This window comes from Microcaecilia unicolor, chromosome 7 (assembly GCF_901765095.1).
Source record: "Microcaecilia unicolor chromosome 7, aMicUni1.1, whole genome shotgun sequence".
Lineage (NCBI taxonomy): Eukaryota > Metazoa > Chordata > Amphibia > Gymnophiona > Siphonopidae > Microcaecilia > Microcaecilia unicolor.
In genome coordinates, this window is record NC_044037.1 from 215,071,670 (window position 1) to 215,096,034 (window position 24,365).

At 45.8% G+C, this 24,365-nt stretch overlaps 1 protein-coding gene across 1 annotated transcript in view; it reads right to left on the bottom strand.

Moving 5' to 3' along the window:
* The window catches only part of ITGA4 (integrin subunit alpha 4), a 186,990-nt gene that overhangs the window by 42,622 nt on the left and 120,003 nt on the right, over window positions 1–24,365 (bottom strand). Inside the window, exons 17-18 of the mRNA XM_030210123.1 lie at window positions 20,715–20,791; window positions 2,978–3,128 (exon numbers count right to left, since the gene is read on the bottom strand). Coding sequence (XP_030065983.1) covers window positions 2,978–3,128; window positions 20,715–20,791 — 228 coding nt within the window. The remainder of the gene's footprint in view (window positions 1–2,977; window positions 3,129–20,714; window positions 20,792–24,365) is intronic.

Consider the following 24,365-nt stretch of genomic DNA (forward strand, 5'->3'; position numbering starts at 1 on the left):
CTCTGCCCGGTAGTACAGCTCATTTGCTGTTACACACTATGGCCTAGATTCAGTAAATGGGCATCATTAAAAAAATCTGCACGGAGTGCTAGTCTATAAATAGCGCTCTGAGTTGTGCTGTTATAGCTCTTAGAACCGATTTCCATGCCAAACGTTGGTCATGCTGCTTGCTGTTTATTTATCTGTGTAATGCCCTTATTAGTTAATCCCTGAGAGATACCTAGATAACTTGTATGGCTCAGAGCACAATGATTTTTCTTTCCCAGTTGATTTGCTTTTCACTAATTAGGTTTCTATTTCCATTCAAGTTTGGAGATCTAAATTAGGCAGTGGGGTGATTTGAGATGTGGGTAAAAATTTCTAGCTTCTTGCTCTGGGGCTGAGATTTGAATGCCCTCAAAGAATTACTTCAAGCCAATTTCAGCTTTTGCTGATGTTGACGGTGCCTCTGTGTATATCAGAAAAATCTAGAAAGAGTTGATGAAAGTTATAAGCATTTCTAAACGAAGCAGATAATATATTACATGAGGGAGTGGAATAGAAGCAATCTAAAAATCCAAGGAAAGGGGATAAATCAATGTTTAAGATATATATATATATATATATATATATATATATATATATTCTCTTCAGCTCTGTCTTTTTTTTTATTTTATATTTATTGATTTTAAATTCTTTTAACAAGAGTACACTTGTCAACTGAAATACAGCAAGTTAATATTAAGATACAAGAAAAGTAAAATGAAGATAAGTACAAAAGAAAAAAAAATCAAAGAATATTAGTTTAGCTCTGTCTTTTAAAATATAGGATGTGAATATTTTTATTTACCAAACTTGGGATATGGCTTTCTGCTGGAAATTTTTGCAGTTTTACATTTGAGAGAATCAATTTCACTGAGAATAAAGAAAGCATTTTAAAATTAAGGGGATCAATATTCAACATGGTTTCAGAACACAGGAGAGGCTCCTATCCATTTTAAAACATGCCGAGTGCGCAGGCTGCTGGCATTTAATTGAGCAGTGCTGCTGCATATTGACAATTCATCAAACTACAGTATCCTACAATATCCTAGTATTGTAGATATTGTAGTTTGATGAATTGTCATATGTTAATTGAGCTCTTATTGGAAATTCTGCTGAATATTGACTCAGACCATACAAGCCAAATCCAGGCAGTACTGGGATAGTCTGGAGCAGGGTCATGGAGGAGCAGGTAAGTCCACATAGCTAAGCAGCTAGATAGGAGTGCACAAAATGCTCTCCTATTTTTCGCTGCTTACCTATGTGGGTGCCAGCACTGATGATGACTGGCACCTGTATAACTTCTGAGTCACCAATTTGACACCTACCCCCCCCCCCCCCGATATCCTCAATCCTCCTCCCCCTGGTCCAGTCCCCCATGGATTTCTGATCAAATTCCACCAATCCTCTGTCCAATTCCCCCATTCCATTGCTTTAACTCCCAGACCACCTTCACCACTGGGACTTACCCAGAGAGGATCCCTGATGTCTAGTGGACCCAGGTGAGAATGATCCCCCCCCCCCCCTGCTCCTGCACTGTCCATCTTGGGGTTTCAAAATAGTAGCAATGACTCCTAATAGTTATCTCCACCATCATTTTGCTGGATGGGGTAGGAGTAGAAGAGGATAGCTCCTGCTTTGGCCCACTAGACACTAGGAATCACCTCCAGGTAAGTTTGGGGGGGGGGGAGGGTAAAGGGGGATCAAAGAGAGCTCAAGGAGGTGCACAGAAGGTTGAGGTTTGTAGATGTGGGTGCAACTTGGAAAGAGACTTAGGGGGATTTGGATTTGGGGGGGCGGGGGTTGAGTGATCAGAGGGATATATGATAAAGGGATCAGAGGCATCAGATCAGCAGATCAGAAGGGGTAGGGGGATAAGAAAGGGAGAGTCAGAGAAATTGTTAGAATTGGACTGATATATCCTTTTATGTGGTTCCTGGCTGATAATTGCATATTTGAATATAAACTGAGATAACCTTTCTCCTCCCCCCTTTTTTATGGGCAAAATGTTAACTCGAATATAAACCTAGGTGTTTTATAGTCAAGTAATCCTGTCTCTCTTTCCTTCATTTCCTCCCCCATCGCATCCATTATTCCTGCTGTTCCCTCCCTTCCACGAGGTGTCCTGCTGTGGCCGGCTTGGCCCCCAGCTCCCTCCCCCTCCCCCCACAAAAAGGAAACTCCCACTCCTGTTGTAAAGATGAAACCCTCTCTCCTGGACCTACCTCACAGCCTTGTTGGTCCAGTGGTGAGCAAAGGCAGGAGCTATCCTCCTATGCTCCTGCCCTTTCAGTCTCTGTACCAAACATGGCTGCCATGAGTTCCCATGGCAATCTCACAAGACTACTGCTGAAACTTGCAGCAGCCATTTTCAGTACAGAGACTGCATGGGCAGAAACATAGTGGAATTTCTTCTGCCCAAGTTCACCATTGGACCACCAGAGCTGTAATGTAGGGGGGGCTTCATATGTACAATGGGAAGGAGGAAGTGAGTGGGAGTTTCTGGTTAGGGGGTGGGGGAAGCAGTCAGCCATGGCAGGACACCTCAGGGAAGGTAGGGAATGGCAGGAATGCTGGATATCATGGGAGAGTGAGGGTAGGCCTAAATGTAAACCAAAATTTGGTCTATATTTGAGTATATACGGTAAGTGCTAGTGTTCAACATATGCCTGGTCATACCTGGATATTCAGGGCAGTGCCTGGCATTGAATATCTGGGTCTAAAAACGCTGACCACCACTGTTTGAATATTGAACAGAAAGAAACCACTGTTTCAAAACACTTCAGTTGAAAAGTTAATAAGCTGCGCATTATTTTATCTATTACATTAGCTTGTATTATCATGAAGTACTTATACCTTATTAATGTCAATAAGGCTATTATAAAATATTATAGCTTTCAGCATGAATGCATCACTATTGTAATTCTCCTGGATAGAACTGTAGCAAAATTCTTACTTGTTCTAGAACTTTGATGAAGTAAAGACCTCTGGGAAGTAGAATATGGAATTCATTTTGATAAGCATCATCGCCCGCATTGAAAAGTGAAATATTTAACATTAACATCTTCATACTTCCTACGGCCAGATAAGTTTTATTTTCATGTGGCCTGGAAAAAAAATATATGCATGGAAAATTGATCAACTATCTTATTAAACTAGCAAACCTTTTCATTCAAGAAGAAATACATGCAGCAACTGAGCTGCATCCAGGACACAGGGAACAGCCTCCCGGTGGAAACAAAAACGGAAATAGAATTTAATAAAAGCGTAGCATAAGCACACAGGATCCCTAGTTACAAAGACATGAAGGGAACACCAGAGATCAACAGAGGTCTATTGTGTTTACCTAAGGAAGGCCCTACAGTCCGTATGCACTGTTCTAGTCTGTGTTTCATACTGTTTTATATCTGTTACCTGGTTTGTTGCAATTAAATGATCAACGTATAAGTTCTAAAAGTAAAGTTCAGTTTAACACTAAATTTTAATTAAGAGTTGCAGAACTCTTGTCTAGAAATAGACATTTATAAAAATTTTCTGGCTTGTAACCAAAGCATTAGTCACTGAACACCTTGGGGAACGAAGTTGGCACTTAGACAAGCAACAGAAGGTGAAAGAAATATAAAAATAGCTTGGTTCCAAGAAAACAGCAATTTAAGAACAAACACAATGGCAGCCCATTGGTAACTGAATTCTGATTAGTTTAATTTCTATTTTTTTAAAATTAGATTTGCGTAATTGCTATTTTATCTGTTTCTGCTGTGAGTGTACATTTTTCTGCATCTTGATTCATTAGCAAGGCACTACCAGATAAGGTCACCAGCTCAGAGGAGAGACACACTAAAGCCCAGACCCACATCTGGAGTGTGACAAAGCTGCACACAAGCTTTCTCCTGGTAATCACATTTCAGTTTTCATTTAAGGAAATGCACTGTATACAATGGGATTAACAGGATGAAGTAGTATCAAAAACACTGAGATATAACTATCAAGTGTCTATAGAATGGCCGATTTCTAACATTTCTTTTCTATAGCAACTTGAAGTCTTATGTCCTTCACCCAAACCCAGCGTGTTTATTGAAGGAGCAAACATTCACTATCACATTATAGGGATGTACGTTCATTTGAAATGAAGTGGGAATCAGTGATATTCCCCATGTCGTTTTGCATTGTTTTTGTCCTGAAATGACAGAAAAAGGTCTTAAAATCATTTTTATGTAGATGACATTTCATTATATGCATCTGTTGCCTTGCTCTGTAATGATTGTTTCTTGGCTAACTGGTCATGGTCTAATGGTAAATTGCCATAAAACTAAGGCTTTCTTTGTGACATGAGATAAGACTTTTGTACCACCTCTTGTTGTTAATGTGGATATTTCTGTGTGCCTGCTTCTACACTTTGGTCTTTGCAGTTGGTTTTGCATATGGTTGCATGGCTTAAATTGGGTATGGTTTGCTCAGATCATATCACCCCGGCTCTGATTCGGCTTTGCTGGTTGTCCATTAAGCAACGTATACAATATAAAGTGCTTATGTTTTTCTTGAAATGATGATGGTATTCATGTCTTCATTGTTTACATTCGCTTCTTCAGGTGCACATAAGTTGGATGTCATATATGTTTTCCCACTCTACGTATGCTTTGGTTCCTTCGGTCAATGGTAGGCTTACTCTAGCCTATGCATAGACTTTTTCTTGTTATGCATCTCCCATTTGGAACATGCTCCAGTCGCATTATGGGGGTCTTTTACTAAGGCACAGTAGCATTTTTAGCTTGTGGTAGAAATCAGCTGGCAGCATAGGAGCCGACTTTGTGGGTGCTTGAGCACCCCCAATATTGAGAAAATTGGTTGTATGTGTCCAGGGAGGGGTTATTTCCATTGGGCTTAGCACCCCCAATAATTTTGAAAAGTTGGCTTCTATGGCTGGCAGTAAATGTTGAAATGCCCATTATATTCCTATGGGAGTCTCAGAGTTTACTGCCAGCTGATTTTTACCGTCAGCTAAAAACGATACCACAGCTTAGTAAAAGACCCACTATATTTTCAAAGCACTTTGGGAGGCTAAGTTCCATAGGTTTCTATGGAACTTTGGGAGGCTAAGTGCTTTGAAAATAAGCCTCTATGTAATGCAGATGACATTGGTGAGTTTTGTAGGCTTTTAAAGGACTATTTAATTAGATGTGTTTATTTTTGCTAGGCGTTTGCTATTTCCATCTGTTTCTTCTGAGTTTATGAATTATTATTATGTTTTTGTTTACTGTACCCCACCTTGATGCATGTCAATTTGGTGGGTTATAAGCTTTGTAAGTAGCTAAATAAATTAAGGCTTGAGTTTTAAACAGGTACTTTATACCTATTTTATCCCCCAGATTATATAAGGTACTCAAAATTGTGTGCATAAATTTGGTTTCACACACAATTGAGTTACGAGTCAATTAGCACCAAAATTGGGTGCTAGCAATCAATTATTGGTGTTAATTGGCAACAAATTGTATTTACATTTGGAACTTGCTAAGCAGTATTCTATAAAGATGCACATGTAAATCCTTTAGCTTACAACTGAAAAGGGGGCAATTATATTTGCCTAAATACATGCTAAATGTCACAATCATGCATGATTGTACCATAATACATGTTAGTTTACTGTAATTTGCTCCACATAATAATAAGATATAGAGCATAAAAATGCACACAAAGAGGGGCATAATCAAACGTTGCCAGCGAAATAGATCACCGGCGATCTATTTTGGCGGTGGCGCAACAGCTGGCCAGAACCGTATTATAGAAAAAGATGGCCGGCCATCTTTTTTTTCAATAATATGGTTTAGCCCGGCCAAATGCCAGAGTTCGCCAGGTTTGAGATCGCCGGTTTTGTTTTTCAGCGATAATGGGAAAAAATGCCAGTGATCTCAAACCCGGCGAAATCCAAGGCATTTGGTCATGGGAGGAGCCAGCATTTGTAGTGCACTGGTCCCCCTGACATGCCAGGACACCAACCAGGCACCCTAGGGGGCACTTCTAAAAATGTTTAAAAAATACACAAATAGCTCCCAGGTGCATAGCTCCCTTACCTTGGGTGCTGAGCCCCCCAAATCCCCCCCAAACCCACTCCCCACAACTCTACACCATTACCATAGCCCTTATGGGTGAAGGGGGGCACCTACATGTGGGTACAGTGGGTTTTGGGGGGAGTTGGAGGGCTTAACATTTACCACCACAAGTGTAACAGGTAGGGGGGGATGGACCTGGGTCTGCCTGCCTGAAGTGCACTGCACCCATTAAAAACTGCTCCAGGGACCTGCATACTGCTGTCAGGAAGCTGGGTATGAAATTTGAGGCTGGCATACAGGCTGGTAAAAAAATGTTTGATTTGTATTTTTTTTTAGTGTGGGAGGGGGTTGGTGACCACTGGGGGAGTACGGGGAGGTCATTCCCCATTCCCTCTGGTAGTCATCTCATCAGTTGGGGCACCTTTTTGAGGCTAGGTCGTGAAAATAAAAGGACCAAGTAAACCCTGCGAAACACTGCTTAACGCTGCTTTTTTTTCTCATTATCTGCAAAAGCCGGCCATCTGGTAGCCACGCCCATGCCCGCCCATGTCCCGCCTTCGCTACACTGCCGATACGCCCCCTTGAACTTTCACCGGCGAGGCGACGGGAAAGCAGTGATGCTGTCAAATAAGCCGCTTTCGATTATACCGATTTCGCCGCTTTTGAGAGATCGCCGGCCATCTCCCGATTTATGTCGGGAAATGGCTGGTGATCACTTTCGAAAATAAGCCTGAAAGGCACCTTATTATGCAAATCGAATAATACAGCTTGTGCTGAACTTTGCAAGCTCCATTATTTGTGGAAAACTAATGCCAGTTTTGAACTGGTGTTAGTTTTCCTCCCTGGAAGAACCAGGCTACTAATGAGCAGCGCTGTGCTCCAAGGGGCATCTTGAAGGGATCAGTACTAGACAAAGTGGTGTGCAGTCCTCCCCAGAAAAGGACCCCACACGCTTCACAGAACACACCCCCTGGACCCTTTTCCAACCTCCCCCACCTGTAAAGGCAGCCCTTTCCCCAGACTTCCAGCAAGGCCCTCCAACCTCTCTGAAAGCCCTGAGTTTGGGGGGCTGGGCATGCCTTCAGGGAGTGGGAAGTCTTACTGGAGGGCCCAGGGAATGTCTTCAGAGGAGCAAGGGGTCTGTTGGTAGGGGGGGGGGGGTTCTATTGATATCTTATAGGGGGGGATATCAGGATGATGGAGGAATGTGAGGAGGGTCAGGAAACGATTTCCAGAAGGTGGGGAGGGTGTAAGGAGGGATCCAAGGGTGTCTTTATGTCCCGTTCCGGGCCCTTACCTGGCGGTCCGCGGGCCGGAGCGGGAGGCTGGGGCGCCCGTGGGATGCGGGGTGTCGGGGGAAGGCTGCCACGGGGATCGCCGCGACTGCAAGTTGCCCCGAGGCCGGCGATCCAGAAGAACTAACGCCGGCCTCGGGGAAGGAGATCCGCCGGCCAAGATGGCGGCGCCGGCGTCGGCGTCCTCCTCGCGGCAGCAGGACCAGCGAGGAGGCTCCGCCCACTTGCGCCGGATTGGCGCGTCCACGTGGGAACTCCGCCCATCGGACGAGAGGACCAATCCGGTCCTCACTGCCGGCCTGGGCGGAGAGGATTGGTTCCAGCTGTTCGCCTGCCAGGACAAGCGGGGGATTTAAACGGAAGCACGGAGGGGATCCAGTGCTTCCGTTTTGTTGTTTGAAGCCATCTTGCTAGTGAATTCCAAGACTGTGTTTGTTCCTCATGACAGCTAGCCGTCCTGCTAGCTATTTCCAAGACTGTGTTTGTTCCTCGTGACAGCTAGCCGTCCTGCTAGCTATTTCCAAGACTGTGTTTGTTCCTCGTGACAGCTAGCCATCCTGCTAGCTATTTCCAAGGCTGTGTTTGTTCCTCGTGACAGCTAGCTGTCCTGCTAGCCATTTCCAAGACTGTGTTTGTTCCTCGTGACAGCTAACCGTCCTGCTAGCCACTTCCAAGACTGTGTTTGTTCCTCGTGGCAGCTAGCCGCCCTGTTAGCTATTTCCAAGCCTGTGTTTGTTCCTCGTGACAGCTAGCCGTCCTGCTAGCCACTTCCAAGACTGTGTTTGTTCCTCAGTGACAGCTAGCCGTCCTGCTAGCTTCTTCCAAGACTGTGCTTGTCCCTGTTGTCAGCTAGCCGTCCTGCTAGTCACTTCCGTGGACGGTATCCGTTCCCAGTGCGTAGCTAGCCGCCCGGCGAAGTTACGCTCACCAAGGACTCTGTACCCACATCCCGCCAGGCCAGCCGTCACCCCGTGGTTCCAGCAGTCCTGCTGGCCGCCCGCAGCTGAGGGCTCAACCCTCGGTGAACGGCGGTCGCCGCGGGTGAAGATTCGGGGTGCTCGGTTATTTCCTGGGCCTAGTGGAGCTCGGGAAAACTCGAGAGCTCACCAACACCAGAGTGACATCAGAGCCGCGACAGAAAACGGAAGCCATGAGCTCGCCGACGCAACCTGATCTACGGGACCTGGCCAAGGTTCTCCAGCAGCAACAGGAACAGCTTAATGCCCTGTCTGGGGCGCTTCAGAATGTATGTTCTCAACTTTCCACGCTTCAGGTACAGAACCAGGCCGCTGCGGTCCAAGGGGCCGCAGCGGCTCCCCGTATGGGAGGGTTCCGCGTGGGACCTCGGTTCCCTGAACCCGCACGTTACGACGGGAACCCGGGAGGTTGTCGAGGGTTCCTCCACCAGTGTAATCTGGCCTTCCGGATGCAACCGGAGGCTTTTGCTTCGGACCAAAGTAAGGTGGGCTACATTATGGGCCTTTGTGAAGGAAAGGCCCGGGACTGGGTGGCCCCCTGGACGAACAACATGATCCCATTTTGGAGGATTATAGCGAATTTCAGCGCCGGTTCCGGATGGTGTTTGACCTTCCGGGAAGACCCTCCTCCGTGGCATCGGAACTGCTCCGGATTCATCAGGGAGAAGGTACGGTGGCCGACTATGCCATCCGGTTTCGTACCTTAGCCGCGGAGCTGCGTTGGAATCCGGAGTCCTTGATGGCCATTTTTATGGAGGGATTACAAGAACGAATCAAGGATGAATTGGCGGGACGGGAGATTCCCGGACAATTGGATGCCCTCATATCACTCTGTATCCGGGTGGATACCCGATTCCAGGAGCGAGCCAGAGCCCGGGTGGAGCGGCAGAAGTGGGCACGAGGGGCCTCCCGGACGAGCAAAGGGCCGTCCTCTCGCCAGGGGAACCGGGAGACTACGGAGCCCGGGGAAGAGCCAATGGTGATGGGCCAGCAACGGTTGACTCCCGCCGAAAGACAGCAACGACAGTCTAATGGACTGTGCTTCTATTGTGGGCAGGCTGGGCACTTCCTCCGGACTTGTTCCATCCGGCCGGGAAATGCGCTCCCCAAGGCACCCTGAGGGGAGGGTTCTTGGGGCACTCCGCTCCCCTACAGGACACCTTGATCATCCTACCGGTGACCTTACGGTGGCAGGAGGCCACGGTTCAGACCCGAGCCCTGGTGGACTCGGGGTCTGGGGGCAATTTTATTGGGCTCGAACTGCTGCAGCAAATGGGCTGGCCCTCGCTCCCCCGGAGGCCAATGCTGCGGATAACCTCCATCCAGGGAACTACCCTCCCCCAGCCGGTCACTGAGATTACTCCTATGTTGGGACTGCAAGTGGGGGAGGACCATCGGGAGGAGGCCGAATTCTTAGTGTTATCCCGGACCATCCACCCTGTGGTTCTGGGATTGCCATGGCTACGATACCACAACCCGGTTATCGACTGGACCGGGGGAAAGATTCAAGCATGGGGCAATTCCTGTCAAGAGACCTGTTGTAAGGATCGGGCTGGCAGCTGTCCGGCTTTTAATACGTTGCCCGGGGAAGGACCGGGTGACTTAGGTTCCCTGCCTATGGATTATAGAGACTTTGCAGATGTGTTTAGTCCCAAGGAGGCGGAGGTACTACCGCCGCATCGGTCTTTTGACTGTGCTATTAATCTGAAGACAGATACGGTACCCCCTCGGGGCCGACTGTACAAACTGTCCCGAGGAGAGTTCAAGGCAATGCGAGATTATATCCATGAGAATCTACGGAAAGGGTTCATTCAGCCGTCTACATCCCCAGCCGGGGCAGGGTTTTTTTTCGTTACCAAGAAGGATGGGACCCTGAAACCTTGTATTGACTATCGGGGATTAAATGCCATCACCGTGAAGGATCGGTTCCCGCTGCCACTCATTCCCGAGCTCTTGGACCGACTGCAAGGAGCTCAGATCTTCACGAAGTTGGATTTGCGGGGGGCCTACAATCTAGTACGAATCCGGTCAGGGGACGAATGGAAAACGGCTTTCAACACCCACGAGGGACATTTTGAATATCGGGTAATGCCATTCGGTCTCTGCAATGCCCCTGCGGTGTTTCAACGTCTTATCAATTGCGTACTAGAAGAATTGTTAAATTCCACGGTGATTGTATATCTGGACGACATCCTAGTTTACTCTAAGGACCCCAGGGAGCATCCGGGCCATGTACGTGCAGTGCTGTACCGCCTACGTCAAGCCCATCTATTTGCTAAGCTGAGTAAGTGCGCTTTCCATCAGCGATCCTTACCCTTTTTGGGGCATATCCTGCTTCCAGGGGGGTTATAGATGGAGCCAGACAAGCTTCAAGCCATTCGAGAGTGGCCTCAACCGAAGGGCCTGAAGGCCTTGCAACGATTCCTGGGCTTCGCCAATTACTATCGCCAATTTATTCCCCAGTACTCCAGGTTGACAACCCCGTTGACGGCGCTCACCCATAAGAACGCGAGGGTCAGGGATTGGCCGCCAGAGGCGCAAGCGGCTTTTCGTCAGGTAAAAGAGGCTTTTGAGTCTGCATCTATTCTATTGACCCCCGACCCTGAGAAACCTTTCATTGTAGAGGTGGACGCGTCCGCCCTAGGGGCCGGGGCAGTCATTTCTCAGATCAACCCCGAAGGCCGGCGTCAACCGTGCTCCTTCTTTTCACGTAAATTCTCTCCTGCCGAGCGGAATTATACAGTAGGGGATAGAGAACTCTTGGCGCTGAAACTAGCACTGCAGGAGTGGAGACACTTACTGGAAGAAGCGGAACACCGGTTCACGGTCATCACGGATCATAAGAACCTCCTGTACCTCCAAGAGGCCCAGCGGCTGAACCCCCGACAGGCCCGGTGGTCATTATTCTTTGCCAGGTTTCATTTTCAATTAGTGTTCCGGGCGGCCTCCCAGAATACCCCGGCAGATGCGCTCTCCCGGGCTTTTGAGGTACCAGAAGAGACTAAGGAGACTCATCCGATGTTAGACCCCGCTTGTCTCAGTGCGGCCACAGGGGAGGTTGCCCAAATCCAGAAATTTGTGGCGGCCGCCGACCGGAAAAGGGTTCTGCAATGGGGGCACTCGTCTAGATGGGCCGGGCACTTCGGGTACCAAAAGACACTCCGATTCATCACGAGACATTATCGATGGCCACAGATGAGACGAGATATCCTCCAGTTTGTTACCTCGTGCCCGGTATGTGCCCGAACCAAGCCAGTAGGAGGACCCCCCGTGGGAGACCTACAACCACTGCCCGTACCGACCAGCCCCTGGTCGGAGATATCCATGGACTTCATCACGGACTTACCTCGTTCCCAGGGTCATACCGTGATCTGGGTGGTGATAGATCGGTTCTCTAAAATGGCTCACTTTGTCCCATTCACGAACCTTCCGTCGGCCGCTTCTCTAGCTCAAGCGTTCATTCACCACATTTTTCGACTACATGGACTGCCCACTCGGATTATCAGTGACCGGGGGCCCCAATTTACCTCCCACTTCTGGAGAACTTTGTGCACGGCCTTGGGGGTGGAGAACCATTTTTCATCCGCTTACCATCCTCAAACCAACGGCATGGTTGAGAGGATTAACCAAACCCTGAAAGGATTCTTACGAGCCTTTGTCAACCAACGACAAGATAACTGGGCTTCTCTACTCTCCTGGGCCGAGTTCGCTTATAACCAAAGTGACCACTCATCCTCCGGGCAGTCCCCGTTCTTCCTGGTATATGGACGACATCCCCGGCTTCCTGGACCGTTCCCGGCTACCGCCATGACCCCGGCGGGGGACCAAGTCGTAGCCGACCTACAAGAGGTCTGGAAGATGGCTAGGGAACAATTACAGAAAACCACGACCAAGGACAAGATCTTTGCTGACCGCCATCGGCGGCCCGCTCCCGTGCTCCACCCAGGACAGAAAGTATGGTTAAGCACAAAACATCTGCGACTCCGGGGATCTTCCCGAAGACTGGGACCTCGATATGTGGGACCTTATGCAATCCAAGAACGAATTGGGCCGGTAACGTATCGATTGCGGTTACCCGCCACCCTACGAGTACATAACGCCTTCCATATCTCGCTATTGAAAAGGTTCCGGGAGTCCGGGTGGCACCCGCATCCAGCCCAAGAAGAGGATCTCCAGGTGGCCCCGGATCCGGAGTACGAGGTAGGAGAGATTCTCGACTCAAAGTGGCGGCGGGGAAGACTGTATTATTTGTTATCATGGAAATCTTTTGGTCCCGAAGATAATTCCTGGGAACCCGTGACTAATGTGCATGCTCCAGAATTGGTCAAAGCCTTCCACGCCCGATATCCGTCCAAACCCGGGCCCCGGAGGAAGGGGTCTTCCGGGGAGGATACTGTCCCGTTCCGGGCCCTTACCTGGCGGTCCGCGGGCCGGAGCGGGAGGCTGGGGCGCCCGTGGGATGCGGGGTGTCGGGGGAAGGCTGCCACGGGGATCGCCGCGACTGCAAGTTGCCCCGAGGCCGGCGATCCAGAAGAACTAACGCCGGCCTCGGGGAAGGAGATCCGCCGGCCAAGATGGCGGCGCCGGCGTCGGCGTCCTCCTCGCGGCAGCAGGACCAGCGAGGAGGCTCCGCCCACTTGCGCCGGATTGGCGCGTCCACGTGGGAACTCCGCCCATCGGACGAGAGGACCAATCCGGTCCTCACTGCCGGCCTGGGCGGAGAGGATTGGTTCCAGCTGTTCGCCTGCCAGGACAAGCGGGGGATTTAAACGGAAGCACGGAGGGGATCCAGTGCTTCCGTTTTGTTGTTTGAAGCCATCTTGCTAGTGAATTCCAAGACTGTGTTTGTTCCTCATGACAGCTAGCCGTCCTGCTAGCTATTTCCAAGACTGTGTTTGTTCCTCGTGACAGCTAGCCGTCCTGCTAGCTATTTCCAAGACTGTGTTTGTTCCTCGTGACAGCTAGCCGTCCTGCTAGCTATTTCCAAGGCTGTGTTTGTTCCTCGTGACAGCTAGCCGTCCTGCTAGCCATTTCCAAGACTGTGTTTGTTCCTCGTGACAGCTAGCCGTCCTGCTAGCCACTTCCAAGACTGTGTTTGTTCCTCGTGACAGCTAGCCGTCCTGCTAGCTTCTTCCAAGACTGTGCTTGTCCCTGTTGTCAGCTAGCCGTCCTGCTAGTCACTTCCGTGGACGGTATCCGTTCCCAGTGCGTAGCTAGCCGCCCGGCGAAGTTACGCTCACCAAGGACTCTGTACCCACATCCCGCCAGGCCAGCCGTCACCCCGTGGTTCCAGCAGTCCTGCTGGCCGCCCGCAGCTGAGGGCTCAACCCTCGGTGAACGGCGGTCGCCGCGGGTGAAGATTCGGGGTGCTCGGTTATTTCCTGGGCCTAGTGGAGCTCGGGAAAACTCGAGAGCTCACCAACACCAGAGTGACATCAGAGCCGCGACACTTTACAAGTGGGGGATCTTTTCTGGAGGAAGGGGGCTCCCCACAACATTTTGTTTAGCACTGGATCCTTTAAGATACTCCTGGGCCAATTGGACTGTGTGGTAGCAGATTGATGCTCCCAGGGAGAACAACATATCATGGCTGCAGGGAAGAATTATCAGCATGGTCTACTCTTAGGATGGGTTATTTTACCACAACTTTTGCTATTTTAGTACAGGTACCATTTTATGCAGTGAGATGTAATACATTTGCAGTTATCCAAATCACAAGGGGGCGTGCTAGGGGTGGGATATGGACATTCTCAAAACTTGGACATTTTTCTTCCATAATAGAACAAAGCAAAAACGTCCAGGGCTAAAAGTTAAATGTTTTGGGCTAGACATGTTTCAATCATGACTGAGTCACAAAAGGGTACCCTAAATGACCAGAGCCTGTCCTACCCCCAAAGATGTAAAAGAAACAGTATATACCAGCCTCTATGACAGCGTCAGATGCTATGGCTAGGCCTATTAGAGCAGCAAGCAGGTACCTGGAGTAGCCTAGTAGTTGGTGAAGTTCACTGTCGAGTAGGGGACCCATGCAGAAGTGTAGCCAAGTTGTGGTGCCAGGGGGAGCAGAGAGGTGCATGTGCGCACTACATAGGTGTGATGGACCACCTGAAAAACTTGCGCCGTCACTGTCTGAAGTCTGTTTGGGGGAGTGGTCGCTCCCCTTGTGCCCCACCCAGCTATGCCACTGGACCCAGGCCCATATCCCACTATGTTACTCATGTGGTAGAAAGTGTGAGCCCTCCAAAAACCTACTATACCCATGTATAGGTGACACCTGCAGGTATAAGGGCTATTGTAGTCATGTACAGTTGAGTACGGTAGGTTTTTGGTGGGTTTTGGAGGGCTCACCATACAATATAAGGAAGATGTGTACCTGAGAACGTTTATGTGAAGTTCACTGCAGTGCACACTAGGATGCTCCACTGCTCTGCTGAGATGTCTGTGTGGCCAATCTGCTAAGAATGCTGGTCCGCCATACATCCCAATGGCTGGTTTTGTGTGTTTTTTCCCTTGGACACTTTTTGTTCCAAAAATGGTCCAAAAGGATAGACACACTGAGCACAAAATGTCTAGGAAATGGCCATATGTGAAACAAAAAAGAATTTTTTTCTGGCTCGAAAATCACAGTGTTTGCCACTTGATTTTTGGATGTTTTCAGTAAAATGTCCAAAATCAGATTTAGATGTCATATCGAAAATGTCTCTTCACATATGTTCCACTCAGCCTGAACTCATATGTTGATAAACAACTTTCTTGTAAAACTGCGTGTTCAAATTTGGTTACACGCCAAATTTGCACACACAATTTAATTAAACAACAAGCCAATTAGTGCTAATAATTGCCTTAACAAGCAATTACTGGTACTAATTGGATTTAAATGTACGTGTATAAATTTAGGCGTGGGATCTGTGTATAAATATTACACGTGGGTCTAAAAATGGGGCAGGGGCATGGCCATGGGAGGATCATAGGCAGATCAGGGCATTCCCACAATTTATGTATAGAATGTTTGTACGTTTGGGAAGCTTGCCAGGTGCCCTTGGCCTGGATTGGCCGCTGTCGTGGACAGGATGCTGGGCTCGATGGACCCTTGGTCTTTTCCCAGTATGGCATTACTTATGTACTTATGCACATTGTTATAGAATAACTGGGATCCAGACCTAATGTACACACAGGGATTTACACCAAGGTTTCGTTGGTGTGAATGGTTGAGTTTAAATGTAGTCATGGTTCCTGGCACTTTATTCTATAAAGGGTGACTACTTTAAGCACCGTTTATTCATAGAATCTTTTCAGTGCTGATGTTCTAGGTGCCATTTATAGAATTTAGTCCTAACTGCACAGTTTATGTTGTATTCGCAAGAATCATTTTGTGAACATATGGGTCTGGGATGTATGTAGCATCTGCCATATATTTTTGTGATTATATTTTAGGTGATGTAACTTCCATATATGTGTGTTGAACATTACAGTAACCACAGTACTCAGAAATTTGCTCTGGCATGAATGACAGTGCTGCCATTGTTTCTTACTGTTGCTATTTCAAGAAATAAAGTTTACAATATTTGAATGGTTTACATTTTTTTGTGTGTGAGTGAGGGAAAGAAGCTTGGAAGGTGGAAAGCACTGATGCTAATACATACAGTTACAGTTAATTCTTATAGCCAGCCGTTTCCCATGAATATAGTTTATAGCGGATTACAACAAGATTCTAGAACACAATAGTTTAGGAAGTTATATAATCCTATATAATAATTTGCACCTCCAACGTTCTGAAGCTGACTGCCAGGAAGTTGAAGCCTGGTTTGTAATGTCTGAAGCCTTCCGGTCAGAGGGCGGACCAAAGGGAAGTGAAAGGAAAGGAAAGCCAGCACCAGCCAGCCACATAACGTTCAAGGTGAGTACACAATTGCCCCCTCCCTCCTCCCATCCTCCCTCCGAGTTCAAGGCCCCCCTCTCCTCCTCCCCCCTCTCTGAGTTCCAGCCCCTCCCCTCTGAGTTCCATGCCCCTCCCTCCCTCCCTCCCCTCCGAGTTACAGGCCCCCTCCCCATCGAGTTGCAGCCCCCTCCCTCCCTCACTTACAAAGGCGAGCTAGCGTTTTTAGCGTGCTCTAAGTTTTAGCATGTGCTAATTTTTAGTGTGAGCTAAAAACACTAGCATGCCTTAGTAATAGGACCCCTTAGTTACAGGCAATATAGAATCACCCATTATAATTTCAGATGACTACATATTAGTTTGAGACTGAAGCAAATTCAAAGCCACATAGCTAGGTTTTTTTGTATGTTTGACCTGGCAGTATCTGTCTTTGGGTTTCCACCTTAGAACCAAATTCTAGACCAGGGGCTCTCAACCTAGTCCTTGGGCTACACATAGCCAGGCAGGTTTTCAAGACACCCACAAAGAATATGCATCAGATAAACTTGCATACAATAGAGGTAGTGCTTGCAAATTCACCTCATCCATTTTGGGTATCCTGAAAACCGGACTGGCTTGGTGTGTCCCAAGGACTGGGCTGAGAACCCCTGCTCAAGACTATAGCTACATGAATCTTCATTTAGAGCTGCCTGGGATTCCCTTTCTATTTCTCATCCCCCCCCCCCCCCCCCCCCCCCCTTAGCCCAACCATTCTAGTGATGGTCCTGGGCTTCCTCTGGAACATAGTACTTGTGCATCCTACATATGGCCAGGAGATGTCACCACTGTGCAACAGTTGTTATAAACTCCCCACTCCTCCCTCCTTATGTGCTTTTTTCTGATGTAATAAACTATGTCAAGAAATATAGTTGGGCAGGGTGTCCAGTACTATTTATAGTGGGAATGATAGTTGGGGATTCTTTAGCAATTAACAGGCAGTGTATGCAAAGTTTTATCAAATAAGGTAATTATAGAATGTTACCCATAGAATACTTAGTTTAGTATATCAGCCCCTTTGTCTTAACAATGGGGCGTAAAAATATAAAATATGCTTTAAAGCCCAGCTTCCTGACTCTGACCATGGCCAATCTGAGTCACAAGTACCGGTCGGGATCTAAAGGAGTCGATTCATTTCTTGTGTCTCACACTGAGAGACAAGTGTTGGTTTTTGCAAATCTACTTGGCTAATAAACCTTTCTGGATTTGTCTAAACCCTTTTTAAGCCCAGCTATGCAAACCGCCTGGACCACATCTTATGGCAACAAGTGACACAGCTTACTAGTACACAATTTGTCTTGCTGAGCAGAACATTTCACAAACCAATTAAATTAAGCATAAATCAATTCTTCTGTAGAAGTTAATTTCTTTCTTTTCTGTATGTTTAAGTGTAGCTTGCTATGGTACCAATTATGGTCTAATTGATTGCCATATTGATCTTCCAGGTATTTAAATGCTGACTGCTGAAAATGGGCAGGATTCCATCAGCAATCTGTAGTTGTCTATGCAAAACTTCATCGTTTTACAAGTCTCTACTCTTGCCATAGATTGATAAAGAATTGTGGAACTTTTTATTGGCCTGTGTAATAAGACTGAAATCATTTCATCTCCTTCTCCTCTTTTTTGCTTACTATACCTAGGCACCCTAATTTTTTTCTGTATTGGTAAAGAATTCACTCCAGTTGATTTTTTTGTAAACATTTATAGCCAATTGCTCACAGTGACCCCAAGATCCTGTTTGGTATTTCTAAGCTGCTTATGGGTGGGGACAATGTCTTACACTTCTTCAGGCTGAAATTCATTCATTCATTCCATTTTTATTGTATTTCAAATCTGCTGATTGACTCTAGGTCCCAAATTCTTCTTTTAGGTTCTATCCATTCTGAAGCACTATGGGGTGGGGGTGAGGGGAGTTATTATACAAGTAGGTGCCTCTATTTAGGCCCTCCAAGGATGTGAGGTGAAGCCTTTTCTATAAAATAGCATCTGAGGGCCCAGATTCAGTTATAGAATACTAGTGGAACCATGCCTGTTTCCTCAACAATGAAACGGGCCCTAGGAAGGCTGTCATGTAAGCTTTTTTTTCTCTCTCCCCTGCCCTCCCCTCCATGTCCAGCGATTCATCCCTGCCCTCCCATCCGTGTCCAGTGATTCTCTCCTCTACTGTCCTTCCATCCCATCCATGTCCATCAATTCTTCTCTGCTCTGCCCTCCCCTTCCCTTCCTCCCTCCCCTCGATGTCCCATGATTCTCTCCTCTACTGTCCTCCCATCCCATCCATGTCCATCAATTCTCCTCTGCCCTGCCCTCCCCTTCCTCCCTCCCCACGATTCTCTCCTCTACTGTCCTCCCATCCCATCCCATCCCATCCATTCTCCTCTGCCCTGCCCTCCCCTTCCCTTTCTCCCTCCCTTCCTCCCTCCCCTCGCGATTCTCTCCTCTCCTCGATTTGTACCTGAATGTTCTCTGACTGGCTGGCGCTGGCTTCCCTATCACTGTTCCGCCCTCTGACGTCATTACATTTTAACGTGAGGGCAGGGCAATGAGCTGGTATGGATGTTATGAACCCAGGAATCCAGACGTAGAACGTTGGAGGTGCAAATTATTATAGAGGATGAGTGTGACCTGGTATCACTGTGCCTAATATTTACATGCCTGCAGTTATACCAGCCATAGACCTGGTGTAGCTGTGGCCACATCAGTGTGGCAAGGGCACGCATGACTTACAGTATTTTATTTATTTATTTATGGCATTTGTACCCCACATTATCCCAAACAAGTTCGGGTTCAATGTGGCTTACAACAAAACTTTAAAAGCAAATTACAAGAAGAGAACTATAACGAAAATACAAAACAATAATAGGTAAAAACATCCAAAGGTTGCTGCGCAGCAACAGGCTTTACTGTACGCCAATCTGGAACTACCACAGGAACCCAGCGGTAGTTCCCACCCCAGCACGCACCATTTCCAGCACTACAAAAATATTTCTATTTTCATAGCAATGGTGCTTACCCAGCGATGCTGCCTGGTCACCAATGGGTTTGCATGGGTGGTGATAAGTGCTCCCCCCCCCCCCCCCTGGAAATGGCCATGCAGCAAGTGCTTCATTTATTACACGCCATTTCTTTTCCAGCAAAAAAAGATAGCCTTTCACCTGCTGTGATAAAAGGACCTCAGCATGTGTTAAAAACACAGGCTGATGCTAGTGCAGGCCTCCTTTTACCGCAGCTTAGTAAAAGGACCCCTATCTGAGTAAGTGAGAGCCCTGCCCATGTCCCACTCATGCTTCATCCATGTATACACCCCTTTGTATTTTGGTGCTGTGTAAGTTATACATGCCATTACAAAGTAGTGCTTAGGTGTTTGCACTTTCACGGGTAAGTACATAAGTGCTAGTGTTCCTAGTAGCGCTTTAGAAATGTTAAGTAGTAGTAGTGTTCCACATGCAAGGTGCATGTAAATGTAGGTGCTTAGTTCATAGAACTGCCCTTTATATTCTATGCAGCTTTGCTAATAGAGGTTTTACCCATAGAGAAACCACATCATGATTCTTCCACACACAATGAATGGTTCTTTTTCCATATCATCATGGGCGGAAGTATGTGCTGTTAGCCACAACACTAAAGCAGTCTGGTTACAAAATCTGGATGGCATCTTCCTGTGTAAAGTGTGGCATTTAGATGTATAGATTGCATGCAAGTACAGATGCACCTATTTACATATGTAAGTGACCCAGATTGTCAAAATTCAAAGGAGATATGTCTTGGGTGTGGTTTGGAGGGGGGGGGGGGGGGAGATACATGTCTGTTTTGAAAAATTTTCCCATCAGCTTTTGCACCTTCCCTAAGACATACACAAACTTCTGCAAAGTGTTTGTTTTAGCCAGAAATAAGTAATTGAAAGGACAGTTGTGCTTAGCTCCAGTCACTCTCTATAAGCTTTAAAATGTAAAAATCTACTTTACAGGGGTTTGCTGTTTCATTGGTTGCACTTATATGCATAATTGTCTGGAATATGCCTCTTATATGTATACAGTACTTGCTGGAACTTCTACATGAAAGTCGTGAAAATTGACATGTCCATGTATATTCAAAGATGCTTACATGTGGAAGTTGTCCAGTGATGTTGCTCTTTTTAAGCAATTATACGGTTTGAAATTGCTGCTCCTGTTGAACCTGCCAGCAAATACACATGTATTTACCAGGATCTGTATACCTACTTTATAAAAGGCTCCTTGTTCAGCTGAGTCTTTTGTAATATACTGGAGGAATTGTGAACGTGTTGATAAGGAAGTCCCAGTTCCTATCTCTGTGTCATTTTCAGACTGGGACTTGAGATTTTACCCAACATAATTCTTTCTGATCATACCCAATACAATTTTTCCTTATCTCTACTGCATGATTTCTGACAACAGCTCAAAACAAGGTTTTCTTATTAAACTGAAAGCAAGATTCTACTTACTTTGGGAAAACAACTTTTCCAGAAACCTGCAAGTCAGCAAAGCAATCTTCCTCTGCACAAAACCTGGCAAAAACAACCTGTGCAAGAAGAGAAAAAAAAAAAAGAATAGGATTGGTATGATGCAAACATTGCAGGATGCTTTTTGTCAAAAACCATTTGTGTTGCAGAATTTCTTATGGGGTTTATGACTTCTTTAAAACAAATACACCGTCTTTCCTGTCTCCATCTCATTCTACACTTGCACACTTACATGGCTTCCTTCCTAGTAGTTTTGGTGTTGAACATTTAAAATAATAAGCCAAAATGACCAAAAATCTACTGAAGAACATGAGACATTGATAGGACGTTTTGGTCCAAAATGATGGATGTTGGTATTTAGACCTGGTACCCGGCATGTCCAAGTTACAGAATGGTGGTCTGATTGAGCATCTTTAAGAGATGTGACTCCCCCTTATTTCTATAGGAGTTGTTGCCTGCCCCTACCCAAATGTGAAATTTGCAACAGATACTGGGATCTGTGACAGCTGCAAGAACTCTGGACATTTATGGCACTAAATTGTTTTTGTATTAATTTCATATATACCACCTGCAAACCTGAAGGCTATTAAAGGATGGACGTTCATGGATATTAGGATTTTTGTTCTGTGCCTGGAGGGCTCACAACTTAAAAATAAAAATCACAAAGAGCTGCAGTGGATTCTCAGTCCACTGCTCTTAATTAGGCCTACTCCTCCACTCTGCATTGATATCTTTGTGACCATTGTATAGCATGGTTATTCCTATGCTGCCACAGCGATGTCCAAGTCCCTTGTTTTGCTCCATTCATAGCTTGAACATTTCAGTTTGTAAAATGGATGATCATGGTGGATGTAACCAACATATGGATGTCCATTTCTCAAAAAATTATAGAACAGGTTGCAAGCTGGCAGATCGTGTTCTAAAACACTAACACCACCAGCAATGTAAGAGCCTGGATGACCTTATTCTGAGCTGAACATCCTTTCTAATACCCCATTCCACAGCTCAAACTGTGAGACATAAAAAAGGCAAATGAACCAGTTTATATCATACATCAATAGTATCAATTTCTCTAATAATAGCCAACATTTTGCCATAAAATTAATTTGAAAGTTTTGTTAGCTGCACAAATTCTAGTAGTTTCACTAATGCTATCATTTTAAATTTTGGCAGTTGCTAGAATAATGCTCAAATGCAGTTACTACAGAACCCATAATAATCCAATCTGAGCTAGTAAATGTAGAACACCATAGCATGGTTTAACTATATAAAGTGTGATACAATTAAATTGGGTCTAGACATGGGTCACAACATTTAAACTTAAATTTAATAGAGATTAGACCAAATTTTTAGTTATGTCAAACTCACATTCCCATATTTGCTATCCAAATTTCATAATTAACCAAATTAACTACCCAATCGAAACCCAGCTAAACATTTTAGGAGTAATGTTTGATCAGCACTTATCTTTTGAAACTCAAGCGTCTGCTATCATAGCCAAAATGTTTAAGATCCTTTGGAAATTAAAATGGATTAGAGACTCTTTCACAAATCAATCTTTCTGATTGTTAGTACAAACAATGTTACTATCACAAACTGACTACTGTAATGTAATATATGTAGGTAGCAAGGAAACAGTGATCAAAATGCTACAGACCGTTCAAAACACAGCAGCCTGCTTGATTTTCAGGGTATCAAAGTACGACAGAGTAACCCTGTTATTCTTCAATTACACTGGCTCCCAATTTAAGTATGATTGATGTTAAAAACCAGTACCCTCATCTACAAAAAGTTTGTTTGGAATGGCACCAGGCATTTAATTGATCTATTTAAAAGGAATGTAGAACCAATAACAAGAGACTTAGCTACTTCTCTACCTCTCCAGTTGCAAACACACAGCTCACACAGCAACTCTAATTCAAAGGTGCACTAGCATTTTTAGGACGTCTTTTACTAAGGCGCGCTCATGTTTTTAGCACACGCTAAAATTGTAGGCACGCTAAATGTTAGAGACGCCCATAGGAATGCATTGGCATCTCTAACATTTAACGTGCCCAAAATTTTAGCGTGCATTAAAAATGTGAGCGCATCTTAGTAAAAGACGCCCTTAGTGTGCATTAAAAATTAGTGCGTGCTAACCATGTTAGACACCTATAATATTCATATGGGCATCTACACAGTGCGTGCTAAAAATGCTAGTGCACCTTTGTAAAAGAGGCCCAAAGTTACTTGGGATCCAAATGGTGGAATCAAATTCCCTAGGATATAAGAGGTATAAATAATTACTATTCTACACTATTCCAACATTGAACTGGAAATTAAATAAAATAAATAGCCATGAATTGACTAGCATTGTCAGGTCATTAGCCCCTGGATTCTGTATAGGTCACCCAAATTTAAGTACCCAGGGCAGATGCATGCGGAAATTAATTAGTTAATGAGCCGTTAACAGTCACTAATTTGAATTTATGTACAGATCTGCCTATGCACTATTCTATAACACTGCACACCAGGTATAGCCATGGGAGGGGCTGGGTGGGTCAGGTAATCCAAAAATTTTGGCTCAGTGTTATAGAATACTAGGGTTATGCACCTAAATTGCACGAAACCGCATGCCTAAAATTAGGCACAGGAATCCACACTATAAAGAGCCCTCAGCCCGGAAAGCCCTGTATAGAATAGCAAGGATTTTTCCCGGTGCCTAACTTTGAACGCCATTTACTATTTACTGAAGTATAGTAAGTTTTTGCATTAAAAGCCAAAGTTTAAGATGTATTAGGTACTGTAGGAGCATTTCCAGCACTTTGGGGAAGGCAGCTGTGCAGGTAATGCAGTAAAATATTCACTAATGCATGTTAATTGCATGGCTAGAAGTGTAACTAATGGCACCACATAATCCACCGTATTAGCAATTATCATGCAATGATGACCTCTATGCTCCAATGTCCATTGCATACCCCTAATAGAAAAGTACACATTAGGCAGGCAATTCTTTAAGTGGGCACCAAAATAAGAGGCACCCACTTTCTATGGGTACTGCACCTATTCTAGGAACACATTTTTACACGTGTGCTTATAGAATACTAGCGTAAGTTGGCAGAAAGCCATCTATGTTAAGGAACGCCAGGTCACGGGCAGGTGTAAATGGCCATGCTTAAATGTGGCAGGTGTGTGCATAACTTACAATATTCTATAAGTTGTGCATGTAAATGTCAGCAAAATGCAGGAGAGGAAAACCAAAGTACACTTGCACAGGAGCAGAGAACAAAAGCACAAAGGAGCCTTAAGGATTTGGGGGCATCAACTCAAATTTATTGGACAGATCCAACACGGTCCGTGTTTCGGTAAAACTGCACTGGGGGCTTGCAATAGTTAACAATATCCCCAAAATGCAAAGAGGCAATGCTCAATCTGAAGATGCTGAAAGACGTCAGAAAATGCCACAACTGGATGCTTAATATTCTATAATATAATATTAATATTGCACTTTTCAAACAGAACTCTGCCGGCTCCCAGCTGGCTATTACTGTGGTTTTGTTAAATATTAAGCATCCAGTTGTACTTGTGGCATTTTCCATTGTCTTCAGATTGAGCACTGTCTCTTTGCATTTTGGGGACATTGTGAACTATTGC